This window comes from Aquila chrysaetos, chromosome 19 (assembly GCF_900496995.4).
Source record: "Aquila chrysaetos chrysaetos chromosome 19, bAquChr1.4, whole genome shotgun sequence".
Classification (NCBI taxonomy): domain Eukaryota; kingdom Metazoa; phylum Chordata; class Aves; order Accipitriformes; family Accipitridae; genus Aquila; species Aquila chrysaetos.
In genome coordinates, this window is record NC_044022.1 from 6,889,562 (window position 1) to 6,916,054 (window position 26,493).

The window sequence follows — 26,493 nt, forward strand, 5'->3', positions numbered from 1 at the left end:
TAAAATTTGTAGAAAGAAGAAGGTATTCACAAATTAACCTGAGAGGTTCATAAACTATTTTAAATGCTCAAAACTTGCCATTGTTGAATGTTCCTTTTTATGAGCAAGTGGTATCACTCAGGAGGTACTAACAATACATAACTGCTTTTAGCCACTTTTTGACAGAGTGCTGGACTTATTTAGCACCTTTTGTACAGAGCCTTTTCTGAAGTACAGGCATGATGCAATGTCTTCTGTCTCTGAATTCGGTATTGGTAACTATTAAGTTTGTTTTACAAATGAGGCTGCAGAGGCTTCCTGCACCTCAGCTGATTTAAGAAGTTAGTGCTCAAGACTGTCAGACTGGGGTCTGCTGCCCACCACAGCTATGCTGATGTATATGCATGTGTTTCGTTCCCCACCCCAGTAATCCAGGTTGACATACATGCTTGCAGTTAACATGCCAGCAAATGTGATGGACATAGTATTGTCTGGCACAGGGACAGTGATGAGCATCTGGAAATGTTCTGGGGATAGTAAGCCCTTAGTCTACTTCAGTGGCAGCCAGCAGCACATTTATCTGATGGCAAACTTGAGCACAGATTTTCCTTTAATGGAGTCCTTTCAAAATAAGGATTAGAAAACAGCTCTCCCACCTTTATGCTCTCGCCATGATTATCTTTGTCCATAAAAAATAAGCTGTCAATCTTAGACTTGCTCGTATTTGCCACAAAATGCCATCCAGAAGTATTTTTCTATTGGATGCACAAGACCTGTTTTCATGCCAGTTTGTCCGCACATCGTTTGTATACAAATTTTGTAGTTTTTAAGTGTGGTTGTGAACCAGAAAGCATTTTGAAAATACAGTCCTTGGTTTTTGATGTTGTTTCAGTAAATATTAAGCTCTGCCTTTGACTGAGTAATTCCAAGAGACTGAAATATTTAGTGTTTGTTGCTAATGCGTGATTCTTTTACTCTGTATCTTTCCAGGTTAAATACAGATGTTGAACTGTGTCAGAGTTTGAGACGTCTGCTAGCTGATGAAACTGTTATGAGTTCCCTAGATCCTGAAACCAGGTATTTATTAATGCTTATAGATTTAGATTTTTAGGCAGTATATAGCATTCCTTATTGTGCTTGTATTTTGTGTTTTGCTAAATTCATTAATAGAACGGGAAAATATACCACATCTCTGTTACTAATTTATTAGTCACTACTAAATTACCTGCACAGGAGTTAGGAAGTTTGTAGTTGTGTAGTCTTGGAGGATGTCTCTGTGACTGTAGAGCACAAGATATATTTAAGCTGAATAACTGAGATCTGCAAAACCAAAAAAATGATAACTTAAAATTTTCTTCAGTAACAGCATTTTGATTAAAATGAGGTGCTGTACTGTGGTGTATATATAGCGGTGTTTTTAGCAACATAAGTAGGGAACAAACTATATAACTTGTTTTCAGTTTATAGAAATTTATATCTTTCAAAATCAGATTATCAGTATATTTAAAGCTTACTTCATGATTGCTGTAAAATGTTTTATTAGCTGCTGCTTCAGTTATAGTTTTGAATTATTTCTTTGCTAACATGGTTAGACAAGCTTAATGTTTGAGTAAGTTCCTTCCTTCCTTCTTTCCCCACAATCAAGGATGTTAGATTTGAAGAGGTCTTTTTCTGATCTGTTAGAATAAATGAAGTGTCAAATTAAAATGGTAATTTGCACAAATTTGTTAAACATCTAGATTAATGTAGTGGAACTATTTTGAATGATATTTTCAATGCAGATGACTAACATAACTAAAAAAGGAAAAATCCTATTTCACTGAGTAAACTGTTAAGGACCTACAACATAGGAAGTCTGTGTCAATATTAACAATACTCCTATAACTGTGTTGTTATTCTCTGTAAAAGACATGAAGCCTAAATAACTACTAAGGGCAAAATCTATTAAGAAATTATGCTTACTATCAAATAAGGCTGTTTTAACGGGGATTTACTGTATTTTTAGGCGAGTGGCAGAACTTTTTATGTTTGATTTTGAGATCAGTGGCATTCATTTGGATGAAGAAAAGGTAATTTTTGGCTACAGTATATGAACAGAAATTTGCCTGACTACCAGAGACCAGATAATGAAACGTGTGGAACATGCATCACGTGACTCTGAGCCAGTTTGTCCTCCAAGATTCCCATTGTCCTCTGTGGAATTTTGTTTTCTCAGAAGTGATTAGTTTTGTCTATTTTAAATCACTTCTAAAGTGTGTTTTTTAATGTTGTTTTAGATATTAGTTGGCTGTTCTTCCCAGTTTAGTCCTCATCATTCCTTTGTCTGTTCTGAAGAGTTACAAGCAAGACCTGGGATCCTGCTTGCTTTGATTGGTGTCTGCATCAGATATTTAAAAAAAGCTGCTTAGCTGTCTGAACAACCTATTTATAGAGGGGGAAAAGCAGTACCCCATGCACTGTGATGACAGATTAATCAAGTAGAGTTTTAAAAGTGATCAGGTGTGTGTCCAGGCTCTCCTTGGTCCTCACATAACCAGAAGTTGTAAATCTTGTTCAAACTTGACTGTCTGGGCATGGTCTGATTACCTCTCTTGGAGCTTTTACATGCTTTTGCAGTAGTTAGTGATGGATTTGCCAAAATGGTCAGCTTTCACCATGCTTTGTGGTATGGATGCTCTGTTGCATGTCTGCTCATAGCTCATGTCCCTGTATAAAGTTAATACCTTGTTTATTTGAGTCATCCCCTCAAAAAAGATCTGTACAAAGGCTCTTTTACCAGATTGATGTGGTAAAGTTACTCTGAAGATCATGGTTGTGATGGTGTTTTGTGACCTGGAAAATGCTTCTAGAATATATTTTTACAATTTCTACAAAGAGTAAGTCTGAAACTTGGACTCTGGGTTCTATTTCTGATTTGACTATTGGTTCTATGGTGCTTCATCCCCTTTCAGTTACAATTTCACTTGCCCCTTATTTTTGCACATTTTCCTCTTCCTCCCCTGCCTATTCTACTTTTCTTCTATTGCTTGCTGCTCTGTGTTTCTTTTCAATTCTCATTTCAGACTTTAGAAATCCTTCACTGTCTTAATTTGAAATTTACTTCTGCTACAAAGAATTTCTGCTTTTTAAAATAAAACTCAAAAGATGTGTTTTAAAGAGTAAGGATGGAATGGAAGGACAGAGATCTTCAGGTTTTGTCATTCTTTGGACTTTACAAGTATGTTGTATTTGTACCGTCAGCCTTTTCTTTTGAGCTATGAACCCACAGGCAATAGAGAGCATACTCTACAAAGATGAGAGTTCACTGAAGCAAATCTTACAGTAATGTTAAATGTGTGAAATACTGTAATGATGGTGTTAAAAACCTAAATCACAAACTCCTCAGGGAAAAGTTGAAATACCATAAATGCTTTTCAGTCTTCAGAAAACAGTGCAGTACAAACAGTAACAAAAGAACTGTAATTCTATATCTATTTTGGGATGCTAGTAGGATTTATCCATCTCAATGATGCTTAAACTTCTTTTTTTCTCCTCTGTGTTTTACATAGCAATCATATTAGGCAAAGTTTTATAAATGTTTTGCAAGCAGCTAACATAGCTTATGTAAATTCTACTTAAACTCCACTGTACATTTTCTTACTGCAAAAACATAGGCATTTTCTTTCAAATTTCAATCCTGTATGAAATTATAGATTTGTATGAGCATCTGATCTTGTTGACTTCAGCCCTACATTAGATTTTGTTGATGCTCTAGGTCTAATCTTAAATGTTGTATTTTCTGCTTCATCTGGAAAAGTCCTTTAAGGTTTTAGAAACTTTGAGTTCTGCTTGTACTATGTCTGAAGATATTATGTATTTTGTACTTTATTTTTCTTACAGCGTAAAAAGGCAGTCAACCTCAACGTCAGAATATTGGATTTATGTAATGAATTTCTGACAGCATCTCACCTTCCCAACAAGATTGACAAACATGTTTTGCCAGAGCATATTCGGTATAATTTTACAGCTGAAGGCAATTACTTACAAGTTGCTGGTCTGCATGCTGATTGTCCCGATGATCTGGTGAGTATTCCCTGAGTTTGCTTTGGCATACTCTACAACAAAAGTGCGTATCAGTTGTTTCACTTGTTATTGAGGTGAATGCATGTGGTTTATGATGTTATGACTAACAAGGAAGAACTGTTTTAGAACATGATGATCAATGGCAGCCTCGGCTGTAGCAGCTATGAAATAATGGAGGTGAAGATCCTGAATGGATTGAGGGAGAAGAGGGGCAGAATACAGACCCTGGATTTCAGGCAAGCAGACTTCAGCTTATTCAGTAAACTGGGAGGTGGGACCCCATGGGATGCAGATCTGAAGGGTAAAGTTGCTCAAGAATGCTGGCAGTTCTTTAAAGATAGCATCCTCCAGGCACACGAGGATACTAAGATACTCAGTATCAGCGCATCCTGATCCTTAGAAAGCCAAGCAGGATGTATCAGGAATCAGGCTTGGCAAGCAGGGAACTCATGACAAGGCTTCGTCTCCAAAAGGTAGCAGACATGAGGTGGAAGCAGGTACAAGATACAAGGGAGGAATTTAGAAATACTGCCTGTACATGTAGTGATGATGTCAGGAAGGCCAAAGCTCAGCTGCAGTTGAGACTTGCAAGGGACATCAAAGTCAACAAGAAGAGCAACTACTGCTGCATTAGTACTAAAAGGCTGGACAAGGAGAAGATGGGCTCAGTTCTGAGTAAGGTGGGTGACTTAGTGGCAGCAGACACAGGTAAGGCTGAGATGCTGATCGCTTTCTTTGCCTCAGTGTTCACCCATGAATTCTCCTAGCCCACTGTGCTTAGTGAAAGGATTCAAAGATAAAAACAACCAGTAGTAGATGAGGATCCATTTGGGGATTACTTGAGAGAACTCAGCCTGTACAAGTCATTGGGACCAGACGGGCTGCATCCAAGGATCCAGAGAGAACTGGCTATTGTCCTTGAAAGGCTTGCTGCCTTTTGTAGGCGGTGGGGATCAGGGAAGAACCCCAATGACTGTTGGAAATAATATGTTCCATGCACCTTCAGAAAGGCCAAAAAAACCCCAAATTGGGGAACTACAAGCGTCTTAGCTTCACTTCGATCCCTAGGAAGGTTATGGAGCAATCCAAGTTAGGAGATTACAGTCTGGATTGGTGGACAACCAGATAGGTAAAAAAAACTGATTTGATGATCAGACTCAGAGAGCAGTGATTGAAGTGGTGTACTCTACTGGAAGGCTGGTAATGAAAGAAGTGTTGCAGAGGTCTGTCCTGGGACCTCTCCTGTTTAACATCTTTATCAATGACCTAGAGGAAGTGACGGAGTGCTTGCCTGCCAGATTTGCAGGTGATAGCAAATTAGGAGGAACAGTTGATACGCTGAAGAGCAGGACTGACATTCAGAGTAGCCTAGACACTGAGGGAATGGTCCAATGGGAACCTTATGTAATTAAAGAAGGACAAATGCGAAGTCCTGCACCTGGAAAGGGAGAATTCCTGGCAATAGTACAGGCTGGGACTACCTGGCTGGGTCTGATCTGCGGAAGAGGCCCAGAGGGGTGGTGAGCCACAAGCTGAGCATGAGCCAGCAGTGACCCTGGCAGCAAAGGTGGCCAACAGCATCCTGGACTGCATGAACAGGGGCAGAGCCAGAGACTGAAGGATGCAATTATAGCCCTTTACTCATCACTCTTTAGGAGTGACTTCAACGGAGGCCGCCAAGATGGCCAGGAAGTGGAGTGCTGGCACTGTGAGGAGAGGCTGAGGAATCTGGGCTTGTTCACCCTGTAGCAGAGGTGGCTTTGGGGGGACCCTGACCACAGCCTGGCAGTACCTACGAGGACATCGTGGAGTAGACAGAGCCAGGCTCTTCAGAGTGGTGCGTGACAGGAGGACAAGCGGCAACAGGCACAAGTTGAAGTGAGAAATGCCAGTCGGAGAAGTTTTTGCTGATGACGATACCCAAGCCGTGAAACAGAGAGGTCGTGCTGTCTCTCCCTTCTGTGAAGGGTTTCAGGACCTGACTGGAAAAAGCTTTATGCAACTTGGTCTTACCTCATAGCTGACCCTGCTTTGTGTAGGAGGCTGGATTAGAGACCTCCTGAGGTCCCATCCAACTTGAGTTATCCTGAGAAATCTTGTTTTAATTCTGGCTAATGATGCTTTTCTAAAAAGAATTCATTGAGAGTTTGTTTATATATTGAAAATTAGTTTAGACTCTTTGAAATGTGACAGTGGTTCCTTAGTCTTTTAGATATGACTCTAGGATCAGGAGTGTCTTACAACACTCAAGTGTTCTGTTTTCACTTACTATATAAATAATTGAGGTGACTTTGAAATCTGGTTTGTCACAAAAAAGAGAAAAGCTTACTGTGGTAGAACCCAAGCTGTAATGTTTATTTTCTGTAAGAAATTAAAAATTAATTAAATTATGGCACTGATAGAATGTAAATAAAGGAATAATACTCATTGTGTGTCATCTTTAAACTCTTGTCCTGAAAATAGTATGATCTGTAGGATTGCTACTGAAGCTCTGAGTAATATATCAATTCAAGAATGCAGTCCTCCGAGCCAGATCTTTGGAGAGGCTCTTTGGAAATCATATAATTTAGGTTGGAAGGGACCTCTGGAGCTTGGCAGTTTGAGTCTGATCCTGTTCAGAGCAGGACCAAGTGGATAGGTTTCTCAGTGACATGTCCAGTTCAGTTTTGAACACTTTCCAAGGATGGAGATTCCATTACTTCTCTGGGCAGCCTGTTTGACCACCCTCACAATTTTTTTTTTTTTCTTGATATCAGATTGGAATTTTTCATCTTCCAGCTTGTGTCCATTATGTCTCCTCCTCTTGCTCTGCACCTCCAAGAACAGTCTGGCTGCATGTTCTCTGCGCCTTACTGCTAAGTAGATAAAGATTAAGATCTCATTTGAGCATTTTCTTCTTTAGGCTGGACAAACCCAGCTCTCTCAGCCTCCATTCTGTGTCATGTGCTCCAGCCCCCAGATATCTTGGTGGCCCTACGCTGGACCCACTCAAGTATGTCAGTGTCTTTCTTGTCCTGTGGAACCCAAATCTGGACGTTGTACTCCAAATGTAGTCTGGACAGTACCAAGTAGAGGGACGCAATCACATCTGTGGACCAGGTGGCTGTACTCTTCCTAATAGAGCTCAGTATGCTGTTGGCCTTTGCTGCAAAGACACACTGCTGAAGTGTGTTCAAGGAAGGGGAATAATCTCACTTATTTTATTTGCTTTTTTTAAAATATGAAAGCCTGGTGGAACAGAACAGGTAGGAAATGACTTGTGAATTATTATAGTCACATTTTGTATAAACCCAGGGCCACCATTCTTGTTGAGTATATTACCCAAGAGAGAAGCTTATTTCAAATGAAGACAAGCATAAGTTGTTGCTGGATTTCTTAAGCCTATTCCATATGTACAAAATAATTATCTTCAATTGGTTTGTGAAACACAAAAAGCATTTTACCAAATTTTCTGAGGCTTGAGGTGATTTTTTTTTTCCTGAGACTTATGAAAAAATCCAAACAAACCAGAAACAGGAGAAAGACTGATTGTCTGTGGGCAGATGGGCAGACTAATAGCTTGCTACTTCAAAAGAAATAAGGCTTTTCCCTTCCTCTTTTTTTCTCTACCCTGACCCTGCCTCTGGTTCTTATCAGATCCTTCCTTAAGCCAGCTTAACTGACATGCAGAGAACAATTTGGCTTTCTTCTGGGTTTATTTTCAGAAGTTTTAGTGAGTTAAGACAGCCCACAGAGTGGTCTGAGAAGCACAGATGTTGGCAGAAGGAGGGAGGCAATGAGCAGAGACTGTTTACAGTAGAGAACAGGACCCTTTTTGGCAGTCTTGATCTGTTAGGTTGTCTCATTGCATTTCCTCATTCCATCTTTAATGGATAAGACAGCCATAATTGTCAGACAGTCGTAATTACTATTGTTAAAAAGACTTTAGACGTTTTCCCAACAATATCAGTGAAATACAGCTGTAATGCCAGATCTTCAACTGCATCACTTGTTTCCCTTAAAAATTGCACTGTAGTAAATTTTTTTTTTTTTTTTTTTTGTATTAGGTGCGAGAAGCTGCTTACAAGATTTTTCTTTACCCAAATGCTGAGCAGTTGAGCCGTTTAGAAGAACTGCTTGCTAGCCGAAACAGTCTGGCACAGTTGGTCGGGTACGACACGTTTGCCCACAGAGCTCTTCAGGGAACAATGGCCAGAAATCCAGGTATAAGGCATGTGTGGAAGGACATGCTGAGAAATCAAATGCACTATGTTAGGTATGAGGTCAAAAGTTGTTAGCTGCTTTTGCTAAGTTTACACATACTTTTTCCAGTGAAGTACCTTATTGCAGTTACATTTTGCTGTATGCAATACTCAAGCTTTCTGTAAATGGCAATACTCATTGAGTAGGAACCAGTGTTTTTGTTCAGAATCAATGCTCACTCCTAAGATTATGAAGTTGCCATTATTCCAACATGTAACAAAGTTAAGTGTGGTACTAAATTCTCTTGAAATGATGGTACAGTAGTCAACAGAGTAGTTTGTTGTTCTAAAAAGAACTTTGTTGTTCTAAGGGAGCTTGTTATGTTCGGAATCTTTTGATGTAAGCTTAACATTCTTTAAGGGAAGAAAAAGCTTTTTAAATTTTTTTTTTTTGTTTCCCCCCCTGTTTTACTTCTAGAGACAGTGAGACAGTTTTTGGATCTGCTTTCTGACCAGTTGTCTAAAAGGTCTGTCTTTTTCACTAAGTTATTTTTCTAACCATACTCTTTATTTCAAGAATAGAGGGACTTGTGCACTAGTAAGTCAGTCAGTGCTGCTTATTATATGCTCTGATGAAACAAAAAGCAAGACTTTCTCAGAGTTTTGAGGGGAGCTATTGGCTTAGAATAAATTCTGTGTCTTATGATCAGAGAACACCCAGGACTGAATGCAACAAGTGATGTGCCAAGAAATACAGGCAATAGCAAACAAGAAGACCAAGTTTAAGCATTGAAGAACATCTCTCCTGGTCTTCTTCCCACACGCACAACTCCATACATATTGCATCTATAAGCAAATTCCCCGGTTTTCCTTCTTGCCTCCCTTAGTTCCACACAACACAAAACAGTTTCATCACTGTGTATGAATGGGGTGTATTGTAAGAAGGAGAATGCTTTGGAGGTGTACAACCAGAGTAAGAGGGACTTGATTGGAAGGAACCTGAATAACAGAAGCAGAATGGAAAAGTTCTTTTACCGTAGTATATGGGCCTGCCATTTTATAGAGTACTATCAATCTCTGATGTTGGGCATTTTCTTAGGACAGAGTATTATTGTGTGCTGTATTCCATTGCTCAAAAATCTTTCATTAACACTTTCATCATAAAAATATTTTTCAGAACTCAAAAAGATTTTGAAATGATGACAAAGATGAAAATGAAGCTCAACCCCCAGAATTCAGTAAGTTTTCATGTGTGGTTTTCCATTTTGTTTCTTTTTAAAAATATAGTATAAGCTAACTTTGTTCTGTGAGAAAAATTGCTCTAATTTAGTGTACAACATGTAGTATAATGAGAAACTTTCTGTCTTCTGGCTTCAAATGCTTTTTGACTGCTTAGCTGCTATTTGTATTAAAACCAAGCATTAAGTGCAAGATAGCTGTTGGTTTATACAAAATGATACCGAGATAACCAAAACAAAGTGGTGAAAGTGAATATTACTTTGTTTTTAATTGACGCATTTGAAAAATAAAGGCTGTACTTTAGGTTAGATGCATGTCCAGTTTGCATACTGTATTGTATGTATCCTAATTCTGTACATAACTAGGTTTATCTTTTTATTTGAATTGAGCGTATTTCTTGAAATCTGGTATGAAGTCCCATTATATAGTTGAATAAGAAGTACTATCTTGAAGCAAATGTTAAAAAAAGGTTTCAAGTTATGATATATGATGCTATTTCTGATTATGTTTTTAGCACTGAATGCTTCCCATTATGTTTTCAAGTTCTGTGACTTGTCGAAATTGCAAAAATATTCAAAGGAAACAAAACTTTTCCTTTGGGTTCACTTCTTGTCCATTATTGTAATTATAAGCTGGAATTCTCTTTCAGAAGCTGATGCCGTGGGATCACCCTTACTACAGTGGTGTCCTTCGGGCTGAGAGGTAAGCTCCTTATGTTCATGATTGTAATGCAAATGAGTGTCTTTATTTCATTCCTTGCAATAAGGATAAAGAAAGTCTGCAATGTAAACAGGATTTCCTTCTTTGAAGATGTACTTCAGTATGAAAAAATAGAGTATCTGGTGGGGCAGTTGTTTATAACGTTTCTTAGTTACTGCTGGAATGCCTGTAGAAGTTTTTGGCTCCTCTGTTGTTTCATGGGGAAATATTGGCCCTCTTTGAAGATGTAAGAGGATGAAATGGTTTCAGAACACCTACAAAATCCTTGTTCTTGTTTTGCTTTTAGCTCTTAGCTGAGCTGCAGTAATGTTTAAAAATAAATTTTGGTCACTGAATATAATCCAGCTCCTCTTCATATTATAACTGTGTTGTACTTTTTGCTGAACATGCAACTATCATCCCCTTCTACAGACTTGAAATAGCAACTTCTTGAGTAGTTCTTCACTGTTTATGGATAGAATTCATTCTCCTCTCTCCTGCAAAGACTGGGAAATAAATCCTCTACACAGACTTAAATAGTGCACAAGACCTTTGCACATAACAAGATGCCAGCTCTGAAAGACGTGAGCCCTGCGTGTTGCCTTTATTAGATCAGCAGTGGTGACCTTTTAGGTTTGTGTTGGAAAAGATAATTTAAAGTTGTGCTTCTCTTACAAGAGGGGGAGGAAAAATTTTCCTTCACTGCGGATTTGTAGGTTTTTGGTTTTTAAACAAACTTAGACTGGATGTATCTGATTAAAGTAGTAGTTTACTCTGGATCAGAAAGCTATGGTAGTATAGACACGGCATGGAAGGATTGCTCGGAGTTGGCCTGGCTGTTCTGCTGCTTTCTTGTACTTTGTTACTGTGGCAGTAGTTTTATGAGCAGCAGCTCTAATATTGGCCTTGTCTTAAGCCACTGCATGCTCAAATGGGAACTGAGCTATGTATGTACAGCAATGTTTGTGTCCTGGGTGCGTAGAACTTGCTGTGCAGGGGAGGGAGAAGGATGTCCAGCTGCTGGGTCTGCTCCTGGTAGCTGATGCTGGAGCATGCAGCACTCCACAGTGTATGTGTGGATTGCTTGTTTGTGGCACGGCCTAGGAATGGCTGCTTTAGTTTTAACCTGGACAGGTAGCAGACACGCTTCTGTGAAAGTGGGAGCAAAGTTGTGGTTATACTGGAATAGAGTCAAGGTCCATCTAGCTCCAAATCCCATCTTAGCAGTGGTCAACAGCAGTCTGTGGAAGAGCACTGTCATGCTCGTTCAAGATGCTATCTTGCAGCTTACAGATCTCCTTTATCTTGCCTGTATAGTGTCTTAAAAACAGCAAGAATTACATTCTGATACATAGTGCTTAACATTAGTCAAATGCTGCTGAAATTTATTGTCTATGTATCCTATTTATTTTCTACATTTCCTATAGTGTCTGCTTTCTGTGTTTTCAGAATTAGTGTGTCCCATAAGTGTTAGAGCACTAGGTGTAGAAGGCTCTGTGTTTCTTTGTTCTCCTGGAGGAGTGTCTTCTGATACTGTCTTATTGTCCTTCTCAGATCATCTCATGAATATTGTAATTGAGTTGCTGATGATCGTGAATAGATTATTCTGCTCATTTTGGCATTAGGAAGAAAAATATTTCCTTTCCCTGTGGGGCTTTGTAAAAGACCCAATAAAGTCACTTTATGTTAAGAATTGCATGGTAGCTTTATGAAGGGAGAGCTGCAGGTAAAACAGACCAAGACATTGGCAATGTATCTTTGCTATTTTTTATTTATTCAGGCACTAAGTCTGGCAGCTGGATCAGTGTGAAGAATCTCCTGAACCTATGTAGGGCCTCCCTGATTACAATGCAGGATCCGGGCCCAACTTTTTCTCCCTCCAGGTTGGGCAGGAGGTTTTGTTTTTTTCTGGCATGTATACAAGCATCTACAAGACAGGGAAGGAAAAGTAGTTTTCCTCTCTATTGTATTTTGCTAGAAACCAAGAGCTTAGGTCTTTCACTGTCCTGTTTTCTGTATAGTGGTCTGTCTGTGGGAAAGGTTTTTGATCTGGCAGTGACTTAACAATGCTTTACATTGGTTCTGCCCATATCATAAGTACTGAACAGGGTACTGGACACTGGGTAGTCAGCCCTGAAAAGTAAAACTCCTTACTCTACTGCATAATATCAGTGGCTGTGCTTTATGACTGAAACTAGGCAGGAGTCAGAGAGTATTCATACAACAACCAGAGGACAGGAATATACCTTGTTATGTTTGTGCCCTAAACATGTTCTATTTGCCACTTGTTATCTATGTAAATCTAAGTCCACTATCCTTTATCTTGTATTTGTACTTTCCTCTGTTTGACCTCATCCTTTCTTGAATGCCCCTTGGATGCTATGGTATGTTCAGTTCAACACTTTTGTAACTGGAAGATGAGAACCATATCTATCACAAACTTTCATACTGGCAGGAGTTTGACTTTTGGCTATTTGTTGTTACTCTCTGAGCCAATTATCTTGTATTAAATTATGTCTGAAGGAAGCGATGTTTTCCTTGGTTTTGGTTTGTTGTTTTTTTTTTTAAATTATATCATGTTTCATTTTATTTATTTATAAGAGAAATAAATTATTTAATTTAATTTTAACTTATTGTATCCTATTTTATTCTGCGTTTTTGCATCATGGAATGACAAAATATATTTTCAAGCAAGATATATTTACCTGTCATGCATTTCTCCCATTCTTAGTATTCTTTGTTTAGTAGATTAATTATTTTGTTCTTCAAGGGTTTCTCTTTTTTGGAAGAAGTTTACTTTTAGTTTTGTCTTTTACAGAAGTGCCATGGTCATATTTGTAGTAGTGCTGTGCGCAGAGCATGGCTTACATTTTTGTCTGTCATGTTTTGGGACTCAGTTTGTGTCGTGGATTTCTTTATTGTTAGGATTTTTTTTTTTTTTCTGCTTAGTAAAATGTTTTTGTTGATAGGGAAGCAAATGTATGTTTTTGGGTATTTCTCTTGGACTATTATTGTCACTGTGGCTCCAGCTGATGTACAGAACCGTAATTTCCTAGATATTGTCAGGTACATAAGATGCAGATTACCTTTACAAACCTAGGTATAAAGAAAGAGACTACAGGGGTTTAGTTCTTGATTAAGTAACTTAACAACGATCTAGTATGTTGCACATGCACCACTAAGGGGTGCAAGAAATATTAGATTGGACAGTGTCTCTGTTGAAAAAGTTTTACTATTTCCTATTTCGGTCTATATGGCCATATTTGCAAACAGAAATGTTGTGAGCAAGCATTAGAAAATGTGATCCTAACGTGAAATTTTACTTCCTCTTTAGTTCTCCAGATTTTGACCAGCTACATCAATTTGTCACAAATGACACTGAAACTCATGACATATTTTTAATATGTCTGTTTTATATCTATATGTTGTGTACTTTAAATGTATTTATATGTTTTAAATTCTAAATATATGTTTATTTTATATTAGAGCAGGATTAAGGAAACAAATCCTTTGTTAGATTCCTTATAATTAGTTTTAAGAGCTGGCTATTTACTTCTGAAGAATCTAGGATATACACATGTGTTTGGACTATTGAATTTTAATGACATTTGCTGTCCTAACAGGTTGCCTTTATTTTCACTCTGCTTCTATAGTTGCTACTGACTATTTCTGCTGTTTTGTAAGTTGAACAGCAGGAGGAGCTCCAGACTTAATTCACAAAGTATGTTTTTCTTTCTGTAAACTTAGTTTAGCCACAATAATTTTGTTTCTGTCAGCTTTCACCAAGTCTTTTCCCTGGAAACTTGATCCTACTTCAAAAGTGTAAGTCTCATTGATGGTAACAGGACAGTTTACTTCAAATTTTTTTTTTTTTTTTTTAATTTTTTTTTGTTTATTTATTTATTTTTATTTTGTTAAGTAGCCTCTTTGGCTTTAAACCCACACTTATGACAGTGTAGTGTTTTTGTAGCTATAGTTTAAGTGGCAGGGAAAATAGATGTCAGTATAAATGTACATTTAAGAGAAACCGGAGACAGAAGTCTGAAATTCGTGGCAGTAGTATCTTAAAAGAAGATAGAGTAATTAGGGGAACCTCAAGAATTTTGGCAGGCTAAGGGTAATAAAACAGTGAATGCTACAACATGCTTTAGCCTCTAACAAGTAAGAAGATGTTTAATATGTATATTATAAAAATAATCCTGTTGAGTTTTAGTGCAGGCAAGTACCATAGTATTAATTAAATCCCATTACTTCTCAGTAAGTGCAGCTGCAGTTACAAATAATTCTCAAGGCCCTGATCTTGCAAAGATGTATTAGCCTTGCTGACTTCTTCCGGGTCATAAAAACCCCAAAACACTGGAAGAGACCTTTTGAGGTCAACTATTTGCCTTGAATGTGGGACTGACTGTGCTTAAGCCAATTCTGACGGAGGCACAGAACTTTTCTTTAGAACTGTCAGTGATGAGCTTAGTGTATTTGGTGTTGACTCGCTTTTCCCTAACCTTTGGTGCTTACCAGGCTGGGCTGACTTCGCTGGCTATAATTCACTGTCGGGATTTTTGCCAAAGTGTCACAGATTTTATTCATCTTGCAACTGGGATGTGCTTGCAGGATATTGCACTCTGTGCTTGTCCATCTTTTTGGCACTGCAGAAGTAAATAAGACTGGCCTTGGGGATGAACAAGTCAATGCCAAAATAAGCCAGTTTCCTGCTGTGTAGGAAAGAGAAGTCACCACAGCAACTGCAGGAATTTTGGATCTTGGGGTGACCAGCTGAGCAGAAATTAGGAATAACGCATCTCCTTTCTTATTGGGACTCTACATAGGCTGCCAGCTTCAGGGGAGAGTAGGCAGCACTTTTGTTTTTTCAGAGGGGTAGCTTCAATACCAAGGTACCTAAACATGACTGGATGTTTCTCAAGTTGCTAAAAGCTGCAGCTAATGTTGAGGTTTGCAAGTTACTTTTAAACAAACTTGTTTATGGCTGCTTTTTGTTAAATCACTTTTAGTTTTATGAAAGAGTGTTCCCTGTTGGGAACACCACATGGAAAAATAGCACAGACCCTTTGTGGAATATGTGAGAAAACTGTCACTCTGTTCAAATTGAAAGCTGAAGTGGAAAAATAATGCAAAATTTAAAAATAACCAGGAAATCTTTCAACCAAAGTGCTCACAGAGAAGGAAAACTTTCTTTAACTATCTGTTTATAAGCAAGGAAAGGCATGCCTGCTGTTAAATAAACTAATGCAGGTGCAAAAAGTCCATTTAACTTACCAGTCACTAAGCTAGTGGACTAAACTTTTTGGATGAAAACCTGAAAGTTATTGAAAAGGCTTGCTGTGAAGCAGAATTCAAGTTTCAATAATTATTTCTTTATTCAAAACATTGTGGAAGGACAAAGAAATTGTTGTTGATTTGAAATCAAAGTCAAATCTAAAAGTTGCATACAGTGTCGATACCAAACCAATACTCTGAATTACCCCCCGACCTCCTCCAAAATATTCTGTGAAGTACAATTAACAGAAGGAAAAAAGGAATGTGAGATACAGGTGCTAGTTTATGGTTGATGAGAGTACAAAGGCTTTCTATTATTATTATCATCATTATTATTATTGAGAAATCCAGAGTCTTCTATAAATCATGGTTAAGAGTTTCCCTTCAGGTAAAGAATTAAATTTCATAGTCTGGCATGTAATGAAAATTGGAAGGGGTTTTCCTTGTCTTGATCTCTTTAAGTTAACCTGAGGGGTTCATCTCACTTTCATCTTCCACTAACAAGATTTTTTCAGGTTTCTTTGAAAGTTTTGACAGAATCTGTTTTATTAGAGATAGTTAACTTAGTGTTCAATATTTTCGTGGATGTCAACAGGATAATAATTTTTCTCAAAAAAAAAAAAAAAAAAAAAGGTTAGGCTATATCAGGGACTACATTTAATAGTCACCAATAAGAATTCTTGCCAAGCAGCTAATTTGCAGTTGTTAAGAGTCTGAATGTTCATGTTCTGAAGAACAGTGATCTTTACTCAAATATCCCTAATATCCAAGTTTATAAAAAGCATTCTTAATAGAACAGATGAAAGTCATGCTACACAAAACGGTCTTAGTTTCCTTCCAAATATACAGCTTAAATGAAAGTGATTTTAGAAGTCTGCATTTTATTTAGACTCAATGAAGTCATACAAGCTTAGAAATAATTATTTATAATCACATACTACATCTTTGTTCTTCACGGGGACACAGCCTTTTTTGTTTGAAGCCTGCTGTTCTTGAAGAATAACCAAACCTCATTGTGTCATTTAACTTCTTTTAAAAATTGTTTTTTAAATCGGTTTGGCTCCGTTACTTCTTTTAAAAATAGTGCTGGACTGCATACTGTAAAAGTAAGGTGTCTGGATTCTTTAACATAGTTTATCCTTTAATATAAAGCAGGAATTTACATCAAAGAAACTACTGTTTTCTTTGATATTTCTACTTTCTTTAGGAGGGTACTGAGATTTCTCTTTGTAAAGTTTCTAAGCTTACATTCTGACTTCTGTCATAAGTACACAAGAAAATTTTCATTCTTTCCTGGGCTTTGTTATAAATACAAATGCTTTGGTGTTTGTAATCAGATGTTCAGAGTGAATTAAGTTATTGGAATATGTTTTAAGGCAAAATGAAAGCAGAGCAAACTTCTTCTGTTCATTTTTGTGCTTCTCAGTCTTTCACAGTTTTGGATATTTAAGCATATGGGTTACGCAATTCAACAGGAACAACAAAATAATTTAAGGTTTGTTATTACAATAAAAGGGACTACTTTTAATTCTTGATCTTTTTTTTTAAAAGTCAAAGAAGCTAACTGGAAGTTTGGCACAGAGAAAAATGTTCTTTTCCACTGTAGATGAGTTTGTGTATATATTTGTTGATGCTGTTTCTGATTTGTTCAGAGTGAGATTTATATACTGGTGTCCTTTATTTTTTTACATAAATATAATATGATATTTCTTACATCTAAACTAAAAGCTTTTTTTTTTTTTTAATAATATCTAGTCATGTAAAATGCCTTCTTGAAAGTCATCTTTTAGGTTAATAATTGTGTTTTCTGGTGTGTATGTCTGTAACGGAGAAAATTTTGGTATTTTCTCTTCCTGCTCTTCCAGAAGTGCATTCAGAGCCTTTAAGTTTCACATAAGGGCTTAAGAAAATGTACGTGCTCAAGTTCAAGGATAGTTGGGAAAACTTTCTGTAGCACTGCAAGTATCCAAAATCAATCCATACCTGTTTTTCTTCTAGGGTATCTGAGGTCAAAAATGTTCTATGGTAAGAGATCTTTTTGACTGCAGTATGTGGTTCTCTGCGAAGTTCTGTTGTGATTTATCAGACCACCTTCCATCTCTTTTGCCTGCATTTTCAAAGGCATCTTCTCATAGAAAAGACTGTCCTGTTCATCCTCTTGGGATTCAGGTATAAAACATGCAGTCCAGTCAGGGAAGCCCAAGTTCCAGAGAGGAGCAAGAGCTCATAGCTGAGATTAAGACTTCTGCTAGTTAGCTCTAGCTGGTACCTTGCTAAGCCTGGGAGTGGCATTGTATTTGTGTCTGCCTTTCTCTGGTGACATAGGCACCCTGGGTGCCTATTTGAAGCACTCTGAATCCCCTTGCTGGGGCCCAGAACTCACATTTTAAGTGAAAGGGTATCCAGAGAGGATGTTTGATTCTTGCCCTGGCTTGCTTAGCTGACCTGAATCCTTTTTCTTCCTTAGGAAGTGCTGTAACCATGTTTCCATGTATTTGCCAGCGTTGGAGACAGCAGTACAGTGTCCTGCTAGGGATGTTAGTATGCCATGTGCATCATCCTCCCCATTGAATTCTGCCTGTCTGCTCAGCTGGTGCACCAAGCAAGCTGCAAATTACAGCACACAAGAAAGCCTGTCTTCAGGCGCTTCTCTGCAGTTGTTGTCGCCAAATGGAGCTCCAATTGGTTTCCAATGCAGATTTTAGCTGTCTGTCTCCAGAACATTAACATTTCTTGCTAGTAGCAGTAACCCTTAGCAGAAATTTTACCGGTAGCAGAATGCGTTAGCATAGTTCAGTATGGGTCGTAATAACTTCCTTTCTGATTCCTTTTCCCAAAAATACTTGAATGCATTTCCTGTTGGAGCTAAAAATTGTAACTTGGCTGAATAAATCTAGAAGCAGCTTGGCAAAGAGTGACTAGAAAGAGTGTGCTCATATTAAAGCAGCTGCTTCTTGCAGTTTTATCTGAATTTTTTACTATTTGTTTTAAATAGAAGGAACAAAGCTAGACAACTGTCCAAGCCCACAGTTGATAACAGCTTGAAAATCATGCATAAAGTGATTCTTAGAATGGCTGCTACTTTAACCTGTAGTATAATAAAAATAATTATATGCACAGTAGGGTCAGCAGCAGTTATTAACATGTAGATTATGAAGATTGGTTTGCTCTGACCAGTGAGCAGTTCAGGGGCAGGCTAAGCTGTAGTACTTTGGAAACTTGGCTGCTTTTTATAGAGTCAGTCACTATCAGTTAATTCATTAACTAAAGTTTTTGTCCTTTCATTCTATCAATAGAGAAGTAATGTGCAGTGGAGTGCCTTGTTTTGCTAGGGTTTTGTTGGGAGCCTTTTGTGTGCATTTTCAAATACACTTGGTTTCACATTTGAAAAAAATGATCAAAGAAACGCCATACACCTGGGATAGAAGTTGGTGAACTTTGAGTTTCCCCTCTAGCTTCAGGAGAAATTAATTTTACAGTTTTGGATCAGCCCTCAGAAAGGCTCTGCATCCTACACAGACAAGCTCTATCTTTGTTACAGGACAGTTTAAAGTGCTAAAGGAGTGTATTGATAGAAGTCGTCATCTTGGAATTTTATGTGGTGTTTTAGATAATCTGGCCCAGGTCAGAGAGTGTTTTGAAGATACAACCCGAGACCCTTGAACAGCATTAGAAATTTCATTCAGAGGACTGAGAGAAGAGAAGTTTGGCTTGCTGTCACAATTGCAGTCTCCATTGCTGCCAAGAAGTTGTGCTATGGTGTTTTAGATTAGCATGAATTTGAACACTGAAATACTGTGGCTGGAAAATGTTTTGTTCTTGCAGTTTCACTAAGGTGATGAAGCTGTGAATAACTGAGGTTGGGTAATCATTTGCTAGCAAACAGATGCTTTTTTCCTGTCATCTGGAAACAATCAAGTTGCTAATGGCTGCTACCGTTTGAGTGCCTGGAATCTTCAACAAGGGAACATGTAGTTTGTCTGTAAACTCTTCCAAATACTTTTCCACCCACACCCTCCAGCCAGACTTCGTTTTACAGATCTAGGAGAGATTGTAGGATTTCCTGTTCTGCTCATTGAGTATTCTTTTTCTGGGAAAGATTCAAGTCTTTTAAATTAATTTCTTCCCTTTTCCCCATTGTCCTCTAATCTTACCTAGAGTTACACCTTTCATTCTGTAGTAAGTAGCATTAAATTTTGAGGGTGGCGGCTCAGAACAGAGTCAGGCATCTGGTTGCCCTTGCTGCTGAAAGATCATCTATTAATAATAATTCCAGGAACTGAATTTTTTGTTATAGGACATCAGCTTCAGATAGCTGAGGTTTTGGCTAATTTCTATTCCTAAATAAGCCGAAAGAGAAACTTTTCCTGGAATCAGTGCAAGTTTGGGGTTAGGCTTTCTTCAATGATATTTGCTCTTGATTTGTGGAAAGAGTTCATGTATGAGGTAGGACCAAATTCAAAAAGTTGTGAATTAAATCTGTGTTTTGGTGTCTGGAATGATTACTGCTTAGTGGGTATAGACTGGTGTTAGAGAAAGATTTTGAAGATGTAGTATCCACTTTCTGGAGCAGTAGCTTTTTTTCAGTACCTAATACTCCTTTTGAAGTGTGTTACTGATTATTATAATTTGATTATGAAAATTGCATTATATTGTCATATTTTAACTTCCTATGACTTTGCAGTGGCTAGCAAACAAACTATGGATGCCAGATAACTTAAGGTGTAACAATCACCACTGACTGCTGTCAGGTTTGTCCAAAAGTAATTTAAATATCAGTCTTGTGTCATAAGTTACTAGTGCTATTTGAGGATTTTTCAGTATCTTTGATGTTTGTACACTGGTGTAGTAGGCAAGACAGAAATGGAGAAATAAGTGAGACCAGAACTAGAAACGTTGGGGTTTTGGTTTTTTTTTTTGTGTGTTCTATATAAAAAATGTTGGTTTTCAAAACTTTTTTAAATTTTCTGTTGGCAAGAGGAGTATTAACACACATCTTCCATTAAATGTGGGAGAGGTTTGACAATGTTCTACCAGAAGTGACTGACTTCAACTTTGTGTAGTTATTATTAAAGTTGTTGTTTAATCAGGACCTCATTGTACTCAAAATGTCAGATTGTGACATCTTCAAACATTAGCCGGGGTAGGGGACTAGTTCCTCTGGGGAGTGTGCCTCAAGCCAGCATAGTCTGTTACTGCTGTTTTCATGTGTGAGTGGATAAGTATTGTGCTTTTCCAAAAGACAAAACTACTACAGACTGATTCCCACCCCACGCCCCTACGTTTGGATAGTGACAGTGTATTACAAAATACCTATCAGAAAACCTTCTCCCCATCCTCTTCATCATGGGGTAGGTCCATGGGGACAATGCACATGTTCAAGGAGTGCTGAGAATAAGGAAGAAATAGGCACTTATCTTCTCCCTGTAATATGTTAATGTCAGCTCTTCTTTCCATGAAGAAACACCACAGCTTTCTCCTGCTAGTATGTATCTGCATTGTTGACAGAAACAAAATGAAATAAAGTAGTTTCAGAGTTCTTGCCCTCCGCCCCCAGCAAACACATGTTAATCCAGTACTTAACTGAGTGTGGTAATCTTTTGCAGTTAGCATGAAACATTTTCCTCCTCTGGTAAAGCTGGAATCTATCTTGTACTGCAGCTGTGTGGTCTTAGTCCTAGGTTCCATATGACCTCTTCACGGAACACAGAATGGTTGAGGTTGGAAGGGACCTCTGGAGGTCATCTGGTCCAACACCCTGCTCAAGCAGGGACATCTAGAGCTGCTTGCCCAGGACCATGTCCAGATGGCTTTTAAGCACCTCCAAGGATGAAGACTCCACCACCTCCCTGGGCAACGTGTGCCAGTGCTCGGTCACCCTCACAGGGAAAAAGTGTTCCCTGATGTTCAGAGGGAACCTCCAGTGTTTCAGTGTGTGCCCGTTGCCGCTGGTCCTGTCACTGGGCACCGCTGAGGAGAGCCCGGCTCTGTCCTCTTTGCACCCCCCCTTCAGGTATTTCTACTCATTAATAAGCTCGTCCTGAGCCTTCTCTTCTCTAGGCTGAACAGTCCCAGCTCTCTCAGCCTTTCGTCACAGGAGAGATGCTCCAGTCCCTTCACCATCTTAGTGGGCCTTTGTTGGACTTTCTCCGGTGTGTCCATGTCTCTCTTGTACCGAGGAGCCCAGTGCGGGAGACGGCACTCCAGGCGTGGCCTCACCAGTGCTGAGCAGAGGGCAAGGATCACCTCCCTCGACCTGCTGGCAGTACTTTGCCTCATGCAGCCCAGGATGCCATTCACCTTCTTTGCGGCACGGGCCCATTGCTGGCTCATGTTCAACTTGGTGTCCACCAGGACCCCCAGGTCCTTTTCTGCCAAGCTGCTTTCTTGCTGGGTGGCCCCCAGCATGTGTTGGTGCCTGGGGTTGTTCCACCCCAGGTGCAGGACTTTGCAATTCTTATTGAACTTCATGAGGTTCCTGTCAGTCCATTTCTCTAGCCTGTCAAGGTCCCTCTGGATGGCAGCATGACCCCCTTGCATATCAGCCACTCCTCCGCATTTGGTGTCATCAGCAAATGTGCTGAGGGTACACTGGCCATCATCCGGGTCATTAATGAAGATGTTAAACAGGACTGGACCCAGTATTGACCCCTGGGGTACACCGCTAGTCACTGGCCTCCAAATAGACTCTGCGCCACTGATCAACTCCCTCTGAGCCCAGCCATTCAGCCAGTTTTCAGTCCACCTCCATGTCTGCTTATCCAGCCCGTATATCAACAGCTTGTCCGTGAGGATCTTACGGAGACAGTGTCAAAGGCCCTACTGAAGTCTGGGTAGATAATGTGCACTGCTCTCCCCTTGTCCACCAGGCCATTTTTTTCACCATAGAAGTTTATTAAGTTGGTCAAGCATGACTTGCCCTTGGTGAATCCATGCTGGCTACTCCTGATGACTTTCTTGTCTTTCATGTGCTTGGAAATCATTTCCAGGATTAGCTGGTCCATCAGAAAAAATTTCTGCTCTTCAGAAAATTTTGAGCGGTCTGGTCTCTTGACATCACACTTCTCTTGATTTTTTTCTTGCTTGCTGTGTAAATCATAGAATCATAGAATCATTTAGGTTCGAAAAGACCTTCAAGATCATCGAGTCCGACCATCATCCATGCCCACTAAACCATGTTATGGGGTACCTCATCTACGTGCTTTTTGAAATGTGGCTTAATTTCATGAAGTGTTTTCAAGGGTGCTGTTCTTGACTTTCTTATCATTCTCGTATCCTCTTTTCCTTCAACTGAACTCACTTGTAGGAGTTATATGTTTTAATTTCCTGCAACTGTGAAAATCTGATGGTTTGCTATGACTGTGAGCTGTTGGTGGAGTTGAATTTTGATTTACTGAAGTGTGTGTTTGTGGTATTATATCATATGGGTTCTTTCTTGAAATATATCATACAATCAACTCTCTTCTCCCAGTTGACAGGGAGGAAATGGCAGGGAAACCCTGGATGATATTGGATGTCGCGGGAGGAGGATGTGAAGGTACTCGGTGGGCTTTGCACATGGTCAGCGAAGATCTGGCAGGGCTGATTGAAATGAGCTCTGTAAAGAGCCCTCGTGCAAACTCCATGTGAAACCACTTTAGTGTGTCTGTATTACTCCCCTGGTTCTGAGGTAGTATGGTAGCTGGGCCTTGTGCTCCACCTGGATTAAAACCTTTCTGGAACCTAAACCAAGGTACAGTAAATTTGAATGGCTCTGCAGAAACTAGTGTCGGACAAGCAGGATTGGGGCTGAGCCAGAACTAGTAAATGCTGCTCATCTGAATTGACTCTGAGGAGATTGAGCTCTAGGTTACTACTCAACTCAAGGCTGAATTATGACTAAAAGTGGTGTAGAACTTTGTCTTTTTTTTCCATGTAATTTTTTAGCTATACAAGAAGAGTATCATTACCTACTATTTCATTCTTAATTAATTTTGAAAGAAATGTTGTAATTTTAAAAATAAGGATAATCATGTTTTGCAGCTTGGAGGGGTGTACGCGGAGAAATCATGCTTCACATTATAGTAAACTTCTATTGAGACAGTACTTTTGTAGTGAAGTTTTCATTTATAGTCAGTCCTTAGTTAAAGAAGCAATTGTTTGAATTACAAATGGGAAACTCAATTTAGTATTCATAGTAGTGTGTAGGATGATGGTATAAGATTTTAAAGTGATGTGACAAAAAACAGTCCTAAACTATTATGGAGGTTGTTAGGACTTGCTGCGAAAAGGTGTTATTTCTCCTTTTAATAAAAGGATCATTTTAACAGGTCTTGTAGTCTGTAGGCAGGGAAAGCTTCAGAGCAGAATCAGGAGGACTGAAGCCATTAGTGGTGGATTTAAGTTTTCATGGTAACAGTCTGAGCAGAAAGTGATCACAGGGTGATACTATAAAAATCTGGAGACATCTGAGATTTACCTACTACAGCTTTCCAAAGTGTTCAAATGTTGACGGAGCTGCAGTTCTTGGGAATTACCAACTTAAAAATCTGAGGATATTCAACACGTACACTGTAATTCTGTACTTCTGGGAGGCTCCGGGTGTAAACCAGTGTCTTTTGTACTCCAAATTTCTGTGGCTTATTACATCAAAATTAACTCATCTCTTCTGCTTTCTTTTAGAGACTTGCTTCCAATCTTTTTATCTAACTTGATCTAAAGTGATTTATGTCGTGCTTATTTTTGTTCTTTTGTGTAAAGGCTTTTTGAGTAAGAAGGAGAATGTGTATTGCAGCATGCAGAGTGTGAATTTAAGTGTTGCTACGCATCTTGAAGAAGTTATGTCAGTACAGTAGAAGCAAAATCTGCTTTATTTTCTATGTTATAGTATAATTAAAATTAGAATGGAATACATCGGCTTTAGCTTCTTGCATTTGTAGCGTGAAAATAAGCAAAATCCTGTAACTGAGAGTATGTGTATTTTTGACATGTTGCTATGGTATTTGCAAAATGCTACTAGAGTATGTGATAAAGGTAATATAAAGGATACTAGAAAAATAAACAAAATACATTGACATATTCAAGAATGAGTGCCATGGCTTAGAGAAGTAACTCTACCCTGCTGTGCATCACCATCCAGCGAGACTGGGTAGTGGATTGTAGCTGCAGTTGTAAGCAGCATATTGGCAAATGCAGTATTCCCAGTGGAGTTCTTTTTTTTTTTTTTTTTTTTTTTTTTTTTTTGTGTGTGTGTGAAGGAAGAAAGGGTGGGTAAGTGGATAGGGGCTAGCTGACTCTTTCACAGCTGGTCTCTAACTAAGCCTTTTGATCATAGGCCTTAACATAGCATGGCTCTCATCTTTGGTGTTCAGCTATTGTAGTGTAGCTGATGCGTGTTTAAATTTCAGTGACTAGCTACCATGTCATTAAGAAGCAAAAGCACAAGAGCATGAAAGAAGAAAGAAGATAGAAGGGAGAGATTGTGATGCTCTAGAGTGAAACAGTCTTTACTCTGAGACCACAGAAAATGGTATAGATAACTTAACCCTTGGACTTTGTATGTGAAATGAGGGAGCAAGAACATTTTTGCCATTCGGGATGCACACACAACTATTAGCAGATTCCAGTTCTGATTTTGCTGTCATCTCCAAAGAGTTGTGTGGCCCTGAGCAGCTTGTGGAAGGTGTAAGTTTGCAAAGCATTTGTTTGCTTGATACACTTGTAGTTTGTTTGCTTTTTAGGGTCAGAGTCTCAGGAATTTTGAGCCCAAGTATAGGCTGCATACCTCTCTGAACTACTTCTATAATTGCTTTTTGTTCATTCTCGGTTTATGTGTGTCGGTGCAGATGCATGCTGTCTTCCTCCCCACATGTGTCTTCTGTGCTACAGTGTCGTGAACATGGTTGTTTGATATTAGGCTCGGGAAGCTTGGCCGTGTTTGAACTCCATGTCACATACTAAAATCTTTATGTGGCTCAAAGTTGTAAGATACTTTCCACATGGTTCGGAGCTTGAGGTGTGATTCATGCATGGGAGGTGATTGTGTCATCCTGGGTGTTTCTATCACTCCAGCAAAAGGCAAGAGTGCAGAGTCAGCAGTGCTTACTGGTTGGTTTCCTGCCCTAGCTGAGGATTTGGCTTACACCACAGCCAAAGCTGGCTCCGTTTTCTGATCAGTCACGCAGTGCAGCTTTGGCATGGGAATGGCACTTGAGTGCCAGTGGCCTCTTGTGGATCAAAAGCCACAGCCTGGCCACTCATGGTGTTGCTACAGTCTGTTTGAGCTACATGTTTGCCACATCTCTGAAAATCATAGTCAACATCTGCTAAATTTGGTATCCAAATTCGAATATAAGAAAAACTGAGTTACTGTGAAGCACTGTGCCATAACTAGTCTGTGACTTGGTTTCACTATTTGAAAAATAAAGCCAAGCATGTTCAATAATCACCTGAGGCTTATCTGGTGTACTTTGTCACATCCTCTGTCTTGGAGGTGAAGGCTGTAGTTTATGTAGCTCAACTAACTGACTGGTTTGGGATTCTTGTGTTTCCTTAGGTACAACATTGATCCTGGCTTGTACTGTCCATTTTTCTCTCTTGGGGCATGCATGGAAGGTTTGAACTCTTTGTTCAGTCAGCTCCTAGGAATCTCCCTTTATGCTGAACAGACACAGAGAGGAGAGGTTTGGTCTGAAGATGTTCGAAAATTGGTAAGTATTCTTGTTCCCAGCATCTGAAACGACAAAGGGAAGTTAGATCAGATGGTGTGTTCCTCTGAGCCACGAATCAGATTTTGTTTTTAAATTACTTGGGTACCTATCAAAAGCACACACTAGTTGTCTAATTTTAGTTGAATTTAGACCTCAAGGGCTTTATACTCTCTCTAAGTGCCTTTTGTACGCTTGGTATTTTATGACCTTTATAGTATGTCTCTGTGTGAAGGGTGCCTGAATCAGAAGCAGTTTCTCTGTTCGGAGATTATTGTTCTACCTTTCAAGCCGTACTTCTGAATGGGCTCCGCTAGGTTTTTTTGTTTGGATTTGTAGATGACTAGAATGCTGTAGGTGCATATTCTAGCAGT

General features: G+C 39.0%; 1 protein-coding gene across 1 annotated transcript in view; it reads left to right on the forward strand.

The window, feature by feature from the left end:
* Nucleotides 1-26,493, forward strand: part of LOC115353343 (mitochondrial intermediate peptidase) — a 78,623-nt gene that overhangs the window by 7,420 nt on the left and 44,710 nt on the right. Inside the window, exons 4-11 of the mRNA XM_030042620.2 lie at nucleotides 970-1,056; nucleotides 1,985-2,048; nucleotides 3,859-4,041; nucleotides 8,088-8,244; nucleotides 8,701-8,749; nucleotides 9,400-9,460; nucleotides 10,111-10,163; nucleotides 25,969-26,122. Of these exons, the coding sequence (XP_029898480.1) occupies nucleotides 970-1,056; nucleotides 1,985-2,048; nucleotides 3,859-4,041; nucleotides 8,088-8,244; nucleotides 8,701-8,749; nucleotides 9,400-9,460; nucleotides 10,111-10,163; nucleotides 25,969-26,122 (808 nt within the window). The remainder of the gene's footprint in view (nucleotides 1-969; nucleotides 1,057-1,984; nucleotides 2,049-3,858; nucleotides 4,042-8,087; nucleotides 8,245-8,700; nucleotides 8,750-9,399; nucleotides 9,461-10,110; nucleotides 10,164-25,968; nucleotides 26,123-26,493) is intronic.